Raw genomic sequence first — 11709 nt, 5'->3', positions numbered from 1 at the left:
AAAAAAAGAAAAGTTTTCAAACATTTACCCTAGCTCCACTGCTAAATTCCCTTCCAAAATATTATTGCTCCACATCATCAACAAATACTGCAATATCCAAGATGTCATGATTCGACCAAATTCTTGTTTCGTTCATATCACCCTGCACCTACGAAGAAGTTTCGCACAGTGCTTAAACACTTCATGTGTGTTTTTTAAGTGTGTTTTACTGTTTTTTGCTTTGTTTTGAGAAAAACAAATCAATACATGCTTGATACTATGGGTGACCCTGAAAAAAAAAAATCTGAGAGAAATGAACAATGGAGTAACAGTTAGTGATTATGACTGGATTTGATTTGGTGCAGGAGTCCTATGGCACATTTTCATTGTGTTTGTATAATGTATGAAGAGTTTGAATGCAAAAACAGATACAGCAGGACCTTGATTATCCGGCCATCGATTATCCGGATTCCCTTTTTATCTGGACGTTGACTTGCTGACATTTTCTTCCTAATGTTTTCACATATTTTCAGTGCCAAATCTCACTCAAAACGATCACATGTTCCAACAATTATCGTGCGATTACACCACAGGATATAATTATTCCAATCTTCGCAGCGGACTGTTACTCAGTTCATGAGATGATTTCAGAGACTGGTGCTGCGCTTGTCACTGGCACCGAGTGCACAGCAGTAGCTACAGTACAATGTAGTGGCAGTAATTCAACAAATCACAATATCGATCTCATTGTCGGTCACTATCAATCAAACAAACAATATATGAAAGGATATTTTACTTATATTTCGTTTTATTTCAATAATCAATTCCTGAAGTACGAAACATGATGTGTATACCCCGATAGCATGACATGCTAGAAAGTGCTGTATTTGAGCATACATTGCATCTCTCTTATCTGGCAAAGTTGATTATCTGGATGCCCGTTGATCCCTGCGTGGCCGGATAATTTAAGTCCTACTGCAACTGCCATTTTCATCTTTTTGTTTCGTTTTAAGTGAGATCTTCATCAAATAGAGAAAAGTCAAACCTTTTCATCGATACTGCACTCATTACAGAACAAGAATTACTTTTGAAGATATCACCATTATCACATATTCATAAATCATTTTTTTTTTCCCCTTTGTTTTGCAGCAGCTTCAATCTCAAATACCTCAGCTTGATCAAAATGGATGTCTCGGTTTCGCATTTAAACTCTTCATGTGTACATTGCTTCACGTAATACATCGTATCAAAAGTCCTCCAGCTTTCACCATATATGGAACAGCAGCATTGAAGCTGTGGCAGGAAGGCAACCACAGTCTTGCTGCGAGATAAGCACGAGTTGTGGGAGGTGGGACGAAAGAAGACCTGCCCAGAACAGAACATAGGCGCAAGTAGGTGAACACTCACACTGGAACAATGTGAGGTGTCTGGGTTTCAAGGGAATTCAATCTGGCCTCACAAATACACATGTACTGCAATCTGATTCCTGGTAGCCATATATAGTCCTAAGAAAAAAAAAAAAAAACCCAAACAAACAAATATTACAACAAACCATTACAGGGTTAAGTACAAAAGTAGCATACCTATGTGCTTAATATCATGATCCTTCTTTAATACAGCAAAAATATTATTTAAAAAAAAGGATGGCTCTCAGCGACAGAATTTGCAGTTTTTTCTTCTTTTTGACATGGAATGCGGACTATCAACACCTCAGACATCGAGATAAAAATGAAGTCTACACATTAGGAACAGGTGAAATGTACATAGCCATATATGCTGTAGCAAATTCCAAAATACCAATCACGTATAGGGTCGAGCTGTCTTTGTCAACTATTGATGGTATATTAAAGCTACTGCAGTGGAAGGAGGTGGGACACACAATTTGGGAACCGTCTGCGAGCCGTGGGCCGGCAGGACAAGACTTCAAAACTTACTTCGGTGCTTCGAATCAGTAACACTAATGGTATTTGGGAAGATTGGTATGTGCCAAGGACTCTAGCTTGTACAAACCATAAGGCATGCATATCAATTGCACTATCTCCATGACGAAAGTCTCAACACGTTTCTCACAGGGTCCCCGGAAACAGAGCAGAGGAAACCACATGGGGAAAAAAAAAAGTCTTGGTTTGGACAAGTCCAATTCCTAGCAGCGGGAAGATGCTTAGACTCACAGGCATTATAAATCTGACGTAATATTGACACACTTCTTTTGGAAGGAGCTGACATCTACAACTGACCAAAAAAAAAAAAGAAATAAAAAAAAATAAAACCACCCAAAAAAGGCAAGGAAAAGTCCTTCAAGTGCAGTACAGTCATAGCTAATGAAGTTTGTAAGCCTTGAGCACTACACAAAGCCACACACAACTGAAAGAAAAATTTGTGGAAAAAAAAAAGAACAAAAGTAGAGACATTCAAGGTGCCAGATGAAGACAGTTTACTGAACCAAAACAAAGAGAAAACGACTCTAGGAATTGTTTCTCATGTACAGTGCAACCCTTTTCTTTGTTTCTACCATCTTCATAATGACTTTTTTTTTTCTGTAATATTGTACAAGAACATATTCCACATATTTTTGTTTTATTTTCTTCTACTTTACAGTTTATATACAGATAAGTTCATTCTTTTCTTAATTCAATCCTCTTGTATTATGTGTAAATCGTAAATGGCTGAACACAGGCATTTTCAACACCAGCAAAGACTAAACATCCCATTCTGTTAATAAAAAAAAAAAAGAGAAAAAAAAAGTGCTGTATGTTGATCATCGCTACGGAACTGCATCACAATTACACATGGACACGTAGTGGTGGTATCTGCCACGTCTGAAAGCAAGATGGGTCGTAGGTGGCGCTCTGCTGTCTTCACGCTGTCATATATTTAGGTGTGGCACGGGCTGTCTGCTCCGGGACATCATCTCCCACGTCTTTGTGCCGCCGACTTTTGGAGCCATGTTGGAGGGAAAAGGTCTCAGCCTGCAGATGCACTACGACGGAGCGGATCCTTAAGGTACATACATAGCTTCCACATTTCCAAAGAACCAATAGGTCTGGTTTCATTTACAAGGAATCTGTTCTGCTTGAGTTACTCAAAATAAAACAAGATGCTTTCAAAACGTTCAAAGACTATCAGTAACCACGGAGGAATAACTATCTATTTGTCTTTGCTAACTGGGATTATTCTGGGTCTTTTTTGTTTTTTTCTGCCCACACACAATGTCGTCGGACCATACATGGATTGTTGTAAACATGAGAGGTGAACTTGCTCATGCTGGCCCACAAGACAAAATGTCTAATTTACCTCTATGCTTTTGAAGTCAGAGGGACCAAGTAGTATGGAACTCAGGATGTCTGAATCATTCAATCAAATTGGAAAATAATTTTTCAGAGTAAGCAAAACTATTTTTTCTTAGGTGTATGTGTGTGTGTGTGTGTAAGAGAAAGTGATAACAGTCTCCCTAGCTAGTAAAAACCAAATAGGGGACTCTATATAATCATGCTCTTCCAACACAAAATCCGTCTGTTTGCGCGACAGAAATCACGTCAGACAAGAAATCCTTGAATGGTGATCATGCCTTCACAGAGGCTCTCCTCTCACTAATCATAGTAAAAATATTGCAAAGTTTGACAGTGATCAAAAATCTGATTTTCCCCTTCTCTATTTACCTGCTTTTTTTTCTCTCTCCCTCTCCCTTTGAGGTTTACATGGCAATTTTGGTGGGCATCAAAAATAGGGAACATCTCTGGATCTGGCGATGATGTCTGCACCACTGCCTTACACAACAAGTTTTGCCACACATGTGGGCAAGATTAGTTATCTACAATGGAAAATGAGACAGCAATTACACACATTTGGATCATATCATCCATCTGCAATGTGGGAGCGTACCTGGAGACTAACACCAAAACCCATGTGCTACACCAATTATCCACTAGCAAGTAGCAGCATGGGCTGAAATACTTATACTATCCAATACGAATGATACAGAGTGTCAACAGCTTGCTTCGTCTTGGTTCGTTTTCCGGTAACCGCAAAATACACCACCAACGCACCTCGCAATACACTCCACGACAGCTAGCATCTTGGTTAAAGAACAGTCTATCAAAACTATCACAGGGAGTTTATTCAGCTCAGCTAACCATTGCAAGATTTGCTAATCAAATTACAGGTATTCACATTAATTAGATGGAATTCCTGCATCACTTTTGAAAAGACAATAAAAAAAATCCTAATAAACTTTCATAAAAAAAAGGGCAGAAGAAGAGAAGGGCACAAAAATATGATGCAGAAACACTCTTAGTCTCTAAATTCACAAAGCAATTGAATTCATGTTATTAAAAATGACACCAATCCCTAGATGCCTTCTCCTGTACTATGCTGGCTAATAACTGGCAACCATAGCCTTTGTACAAGCCCAACCACGCAACGTGGTGTAATCCAAAACACCACATGTGCCGTCCCCCTTCATTTGGCAGTTTAAAATAGGACGCTTCACTGTTCCCAAGGAACACGGAAGCAGCCATAGTTATGTGGAACCAATCAGCTCGCTCGGAAAGAGGACGGACTCGTCGCAATCCACTGTGGCGCGGCCCCCAAGCTGGACTGCGACCACCCAGCGGCTGTGTTTAGACAGCTGCCCAAAGGCTGGTGGGAGGCACCTCTGGCACGCCGGGAGTCCTCCATCGTATGGTGGAACAGAAAAATTGACATGCAGCTGCGGCAGGGCAGTGAGAAGAGTCGGCTGTGAAGTCATGTGATACCTCGACCTCTCCTCCCGAGGTACGGAGAGAGGGAGATGGCATCAACTGAGATCGCAGCGCAGAGGAAGTCTCCACTCTCACAGAGAGCTCCTCCAGAATGGTCGAGTGATGTTGCTTTTTATCTCACACTGTTTTCTAGCTTGCAGAAGTCCTCGTTCACATCGTTTCAAGTCATCCTGACATCCTGTCTTTTGATATCCATTGTTTCATCTGGTTATTCTTTTTCAATACTCCGAAGCCCGAGTAAGTGTACAGCACGTGGGACAAATGAGTCAGCGTGGCAAACTGCCACGCTGGAAGGGGTGAGAACTAATGAGGTGCAAAAACAACAAATGTGTTACCAAAATACACCCATGACTTAAAAACAACACAGATTGCACAAGATTGATACATTATTTTTTTTTTGGCATCCTTCTTTTTAGTTGTGAAAGGATGGTTCACACTTCCAAGAAGAAAGCTTTTAGATCAAATACCAGTGTCTTTGGGTGTACTGTGCAATCCTTTCTTCCATTGCTACACTAAAGGGGTGGTTGTGAGTGGATGTGAAAATGAACTGTGTTAACATGCTTTTCTTTTGTGTATAACAATTGTGATGGTTTTCTCCTATCTTTGTTTTCTGCTGATATTTTCATTTCTTTTTTTTTTTTTTGGTGTTTGCTGACTTCAACGGATGCAGATGTGAACTTGTTCTCAAACTACTACTAGCCCAGTTTGACTTCGATTTCGTCGCAGCTGTCATGTTGCTGAATGGTTCCGGCCTCACTTCACAAGCACAGTTCATTGGAGATCTTGGAGGCAATGTTTTTGAAGGCCATGGAGGTGCCCGATATCCGCTTGAAGCGCACGCCGTTGAGCGAGAGGCGCGGGAGTTTGCACACCTCCATCTCCCACTGGATCAGGTTGTCCCCCCGGCCATCGCCGTGCACGCAGAACAGTAGGTAGCGCTCTCGCTGCTCAAAGTCCACACTGTTCGACTCGAGCACGCGGCGGATCTCGCCGATGATGGAGTCTGGCTCCTTGGAGCTGGTGGTTTTCATGCTGAACGTGAAACGTAGCGAGCGGGGCTTGGAGAGCTCCAGGGGTGGTTCCCGCTCAACAAGTGACCTAGAGACAGAGACAGAAAGTGAATCAAGAATGACGTTAGAGTGTGGTCAGCATACCATCAGATGGTTCACTTGGCTCAACAAGTGACCAGGGGTCTGTTTCATGAAGTCATCACATAAACGTTTTTACATAAATCTCAGAATGGCTTAGTTGCTCATATGTAGCTATGTTAAATCCATTTCATGAAGTCTCTCGCGTGTCTTATGAGCGAAATGTCTGTCAGAAGACTTTCATGAGACGGACCCGTGGAGAGAGAGAGAGAGGGAGAGAATAGAGATGGATATTTAAAGACGAATAGAGAAGTATCCACAGGGTCGTTTGTCTCTGTGCCAGCGTGAAAAAACATAAAACAAGAACACACCCTTGGAGGACAAGATACATCTTTGCATCTCTCCATTAGCAGTGATGTAGTACACTGCTTGCAGACAACCAGCAGACCCTCCGAACATATCTAAGCTAAAACTTTGTTGAATGGTCTACTCATGGGAGGTAAAATGGGCATAACTGGCTCTGTTCGCATTTAATAGTTACTCTCCTAGTCCCCTGCTAATATAGCTGTCACTTGCACACTAATTATGTGCATGGTACTGACATTCATGTCAGCAACTTTCTACAGACATACAACACACTGAATCTTGGGCTAGAGGAGAAGATGAATAATACTATATATTACTGCCTCATTTTGTTGTCAATACTTGCTGAGTTATATGTGCCTCTGACCTACAAAAAAAACAAAAAACAAACCACCATTAGATTCTTTTGGACCTTGTTGCTTTACAAAACACATATAACCAAATCAAGCACAACCAATAAAGCTGCAAGTGTGTTCTGTCCTAATATCTGGAAATTTTCCTGTACACAGTATTCAAAAACTTCTGTTTCATGGTAGTGTGGGAGTTGACAAAAGATGATGAGGAATGAGGGAGAGACCTTCTACTGAACTTGGAAGCAAATTTGCTGAAGAGGGAGATGTTCTGGCGCCGGTCCATGGTGGATGTGTCCTGGGCGCTGCCCTGGGCCACCGTGGGCCCGTTGAACATGTTTGGCCTGCCGTGGAAGGTGCTCCGCTTGGCCGTGCCCCGGGCCAGCTGGCTTGGCTGGGTCTTCGTGCTGGGTGACCCACCGATCTGGTGTCGCTTGGAGGGCGCAGTACTGCAAAGAACGAGCGAGAAAGGTAACAAGAGATAAGAGTGAGAATGAATCTGAACAAGGAGCCAATGAAATCAATGTATGAAATACTTCTTAACTAGATTCTTCACTAGCTTCTCTGTAACAGCTACTCATTGATAATCCTCTCCCCCCCCCCATATCAATATTTTTCAATTCTTAAAGATACAAGTACTTTGCTTGGCACAACTTTCATGCCCCATGTTGTCTGATGACATTACTGGTAAACATTGCTGGTAAACATTCTGATTTTTTTTGGGAATCAAGAATATGTTTCGTCTTTAGAGTGAGTTAAAAACATGGGTTTCCTATTGCAACAAAAACCGACAAAATAAAAACATGACTGGGAATTTCTGACATGTCACAGATAAAGAACAAAAGAAAGAAAGAAAAAAAAACACCCTGCGTTTGAAGTTTGTCTTATTTCTGGTTCCCCCTTTACAATTCCAGATAAAGTAGAGCAAGTAACACATGATCATACTGTTGCAAACATGTCTGAACTTATGCACTATACTGCTGCTGTTATCTTCGCTCAGATTCTTTCCCACTTCAGAAATTACTGTCTTGTGAAGCAACTTTTCATATTGAGTCCATGATACACTTAAGATTCAATAGGGCACTGATGGCTTCATAACATCAACTGTTGTGAAAGAGAGAAGAAAAAAAAAATCCCGGGAAACTAGAGTTTGTTGCTCATGTGGAAATAGAGACAAAGACCAAGAAGAATTGAAAGTGAAGTTGTAAAACATTACACAAACATCACCCTTCTATCACAAAATACATATAAGATCAGGCTGAATTGATTGCTGGGCTGGAGAATGAATTGTTCAGGCATTTACATGACACAAACACAATACAAACCTGGAATGCCTGAAAGTGCATTCACCCCAAAGAAGGCAAGGTGAACGCACTCTGATTCACTGAGGAGACACACAATGTTTAATATAAAGAAGAATGAAGTGCATATAAACTTGAAAGGAGAATCACACACGTTAATAGGGTGTCACAAGAACGACTGTAGTATGACCACAACACGTTAGAGTATCCTCGGGCTACAAATGTTCGGTTTTGGTTAAGACAGTGAACACAACACCTGGCTATATATGAAAGGGATCAAGAGTCAGAAGCATGACCTGGGTTGATGGGGGTGGGGGTGATGCCATGTGCTGTATTTTTCTCGATTGTTAAGCATCCACTATAATCTCCCTTCTATAACCAATAAGAAACATATTTATATGCAGACCTCCCAACCTTTCTAAATACAAAATACAGAAAATTTGGCTCAATATAGGAAAGAAAGAGCAATCCCCAATTGGAGCGTGTAGTAAAATGATCAAGAAACATAGGAAACTCCTATTGAAACAAGAGCTGGGAATAGTCAAATTCAGATTCTTTCCTCCAAATTCAGAATGGTTGGGAGGTCTTTATCTGGTAGACTTGTGCATGTTGCAACTAAACTGCTGCAACAGGTGTGTGTTAGTGTGTGTGTTTGTGTGTATGTGTGTATGTGCGTGTGTGGGCACGTGAATGTGTGTGTGTGGTTTTTCTTCCCACTAAGTGGGGATCGAGTGCACATTTGTGCAGTCCATGGTGCGCTAATCGACTTTTAGCTGATATCAGTTTCATGATCACTTGCAAAAAGTTTTTGATTTTTTTTGAGGCCCAGTCTGCATGGAGGGTAAAAGTCTTCCTCAATCCTCTCCAAGAGACTAAAATTACCAAAATGGAAGATGTGGATATGGCCATTGCCTTTTGCGATTGTTTGATGATAGTGCCAAAACACTGGAAGGGGGGTTTGGAACCATTTTGTCTGGGATATCATTCCATGTTGTTGGGCTGCCATGCATCAGTGGTATACACTGTGGTCATGAGAAAAGTCCTATTTGGAATAAAAAACTCACTACTGTGAAATTAACATTACCCACTCATCCAGTCATTACAGGGTGCCAGGTAACATGGTTTCCTTTAGCACATAGTTAAGATTGTTTAATGTTTGCTACTGTAGTCAAATATTGAATGGTGTGTATTTTACTTGAACTCGGAGCATTACTTATCAAACCACAATTCATATTGAGTTCATCTTTGAATCCAATTCCCTGGTGGTTGAGGCACAACTATTATTCTCAGCTTTTAGTAAAAGTTCCTCTCATGGAACAATGTTGGAATTAATAATACATACAAGACAAAAAAAAAAAAAAGAAAAAAAGAAGAAAAGTACACATCAATCTCACACAATACAACAACAACCACAACAGAACAAAATGGCAGCCGTCAGTCTGGTTTCTGAGACTACACATGAATTCCAGGCAAAGAAAAAAGAAAGAAAAAAAATCTTGGTCCACAGTTACACTATGAGCAATGAGTAAATGTGAACTGACAAGGAATGTTTTCAGTGGTCTGCAACTGGAACCGTTACAAATGTGAGAACAACTTTTTACAACACGACACAGGCATAATTAGGGCACACAAGGACATGAGAGAGGGAGCATACCTCCGGTGCAGTTCAAAAACACATTGATTGCAAGAATGAGTATGGGTTATTCCACAAGGTTTGACCAAATCACACCAGGCATTACAAGTAAGTGTGCTTTTCACACCTCCCTGCGACGCATGACATATTTAACGCCTTCAATTACTCATCAAAGTTATGCAGAGACCTAATCCCTCACAATACATGCATATTCGGCTATAATCATTGCTTCCCATTATCCGAGACACATGGCTTATCAATATACAACTTGTATATGGTAAAGAAAATATACACACCCACATTTTTGTATATGTACTACTGCAAATTCGCAGAGAAAAGTTTGTTTGCACTTTGCACTAATGTCGGGACTGGAATAAATATTTTTGTGTTTTTAAAATTCGCCAATAGCAAGTGACTCACAAATTCGCATGAACAAATACCCCACGAAATATATGGCGTAAGCAGTAATGGTAAAGCACAAACCAGAAATAATAGATATGATTCTCCCCTCGGGTGATGCATGAAGTAAATGTCATAATGAGTACGCAGGGAGATGGAGGCTCACCAATTCACCGTTTTCCACTGGACAAAGTCGGTGAGTTGACTAGTGGGTGAGAGCTAGAATAAAATACAGCCATGGGGGGAATGGGGGAACGGGAACACACAACAATGCACACTCACAAAAAGTATCAACATGAACCTGAAGCGAAACATCATACGTGCGTGATAACCATATACACGTAGCTACAGCTGCAACCATGAAGCACATTGAATAGGATGAGGGCAGAAAGAGAGAATGCTACCATATTCCCTGCATTTCTAGATGACCGTTTTCTTGAACCTTTTTATTTATTTTCTTTTTAAGGGGGTGGGGCTTTGGACTAAAGATGTACCTTTTCTACCCTTCAGCAGTCTCACTGAGCTCATTTGTGGTATCAAAGGCATAGCAGTGTGTCATCTTTTTTCCTTTTCATTTTCTTCATTATCAAACAGAGTCTCATTTCAATTTGCATTGGTAGGAAAAACCATCATTCCCATTTGACAGAGCAGGTACTGTATTTTGAAGATTCGGAAGAGGACCAAAGGTTAGACAGACACCAGAGACAAGACAGAAGATCTATAGAATGCATCTCGTGAGAGAGAACCCTGGAGGGCAAACCAAAAGAGGGGGCGCTCACCTGGGCCGATTACTAGGGTCATCTATGGGCGGTAGCATCGCCCCTTTGACCGGATGACTGGACGTGGACGCTGATTTCTGATGTCTCGACGACCTGGACGCGAAAACGTAAAATCATAATCGTGACCGAACTCACCCCTTCCGACCACAAGAGGGATGGTGCCTAGCTAGCGACCTCATTCCTCCTGCATTTGGCTTCACCTCTCATTTCGTCCCCCTCAATCTTTCTCCATGGGAATGGGGAGGCGGGAGGGGGGTATGGGGAGGTGGTGGTGGTAGGGTATGAAGATGTGGCAGATGGGCTTGTGGGTTTGACATAATTGGAGATCAAACTGAACCGGTTCTATAGGAATTAATACCAACTCTAAGGGGACTGCTGACTAAATTTAGAAGCTTCAGACATGGTAACACAGGCTGTCCTAAATTGTGCTATATGCACATTAGACCAAAGTCCCTTGAATCATGAGTTCAGACAAGCAAAAACACAAACAAAAACTCTTTTTTTTAACCTCATATATGGCATTCCTTTCAGGATGGGCTTCAAATTTGTGTGTCTCTTTTGCAACCCTGAAAATCAGATTCCTTACAAAAGCTAGTATATCGTAGAGGTAGGTAATTCAGATCTTTCCTCTGAATGATAAACCTGGAAACCTCTTTGTGATGGATGGGAAAACAATACTATAGATTTCCAGTGAATTTATTCGACCCTGGAAAAATTCAAACCATCACTCTCAATACAAAAGGGGAGCATTTACTAGAGATATTGGGTCAATACTTTTATTTTTTATTTTTTAAACTCTGATGTGTATTAAGTACTGTAAGATTTCATAAACAATGTTGGGAGACATTTTTCTTTAACCACACAAAATTTTGTAATGTTTGTGAAAAGGATATACAACCTGTACTACCAATATTATAAAAGAAAGTGGCTTCAAACTGATCTCTACTGTGCCACCTGTACACAATGACCACGTGCCACACTTTGGGATGACCATCTTCTGTATTCTTACCCCTTGGCAGCTTTTTTTCCCCCTACACATCTTCCACGGGGTGCAACA

At 41.0% G+C, this 11709-nt stretch overlaps 1 protein-coding gene across 4 annotated transcripts in view; it reads right to left on the bottom strand.

Annotated features, from left to right (window-relative positions):
- Positions 1–3628: 3628 nt before the first annotated feature.
- Positions 3629–11709, bottom strand: part of LOC140229643 (MAP/microtubule affinity-regulating kinase 3-like) — a 127084-nt gene continuing 119003 nt past the window's right edge. For 3 of the 4 annotated variants that reach the window (XM_072309888.1, XM_072309894.1, XM_072309905.1), the window contains 3 exons: positions 10653–10745; positions 6768–6989; positions 3629–5837 (listed from right to left, as the gene is read on the bottom strand). In XM_072309888.1, the coding sequence (XP_072165989.1) occupies positions 5498–5837; positions 6768–6989; positions 10653–10745 (655 nt within the window). In that variant the 3' untranslated portion in view covers positions 3629–5497. The remainder of the gene's footprint in view (positions 5838–6767; positions 6990–10652; positions 10746–11709) is intronic. The other variant, XM_072309897.1, reaches the window with a different exon arrangement.

Source organism: Diadema setosum, chromosome 1 (assembly GCF_964275005.1).
Source record: "Diadema setosum chromosome 1, eeDiaSeto1, whole genome shotgun sequence".
NCBI lineage: Eukaryota > Metazoa > Echinodermata > Echinoidea > Diadematoida > Diadematidae > Diadema > Diadema setosum.
The sequence above is the reverse complement of the archived record's forward strand: the minus strand, read 5'-3'. Positions and strand labels throughout refer to the sequence as shown.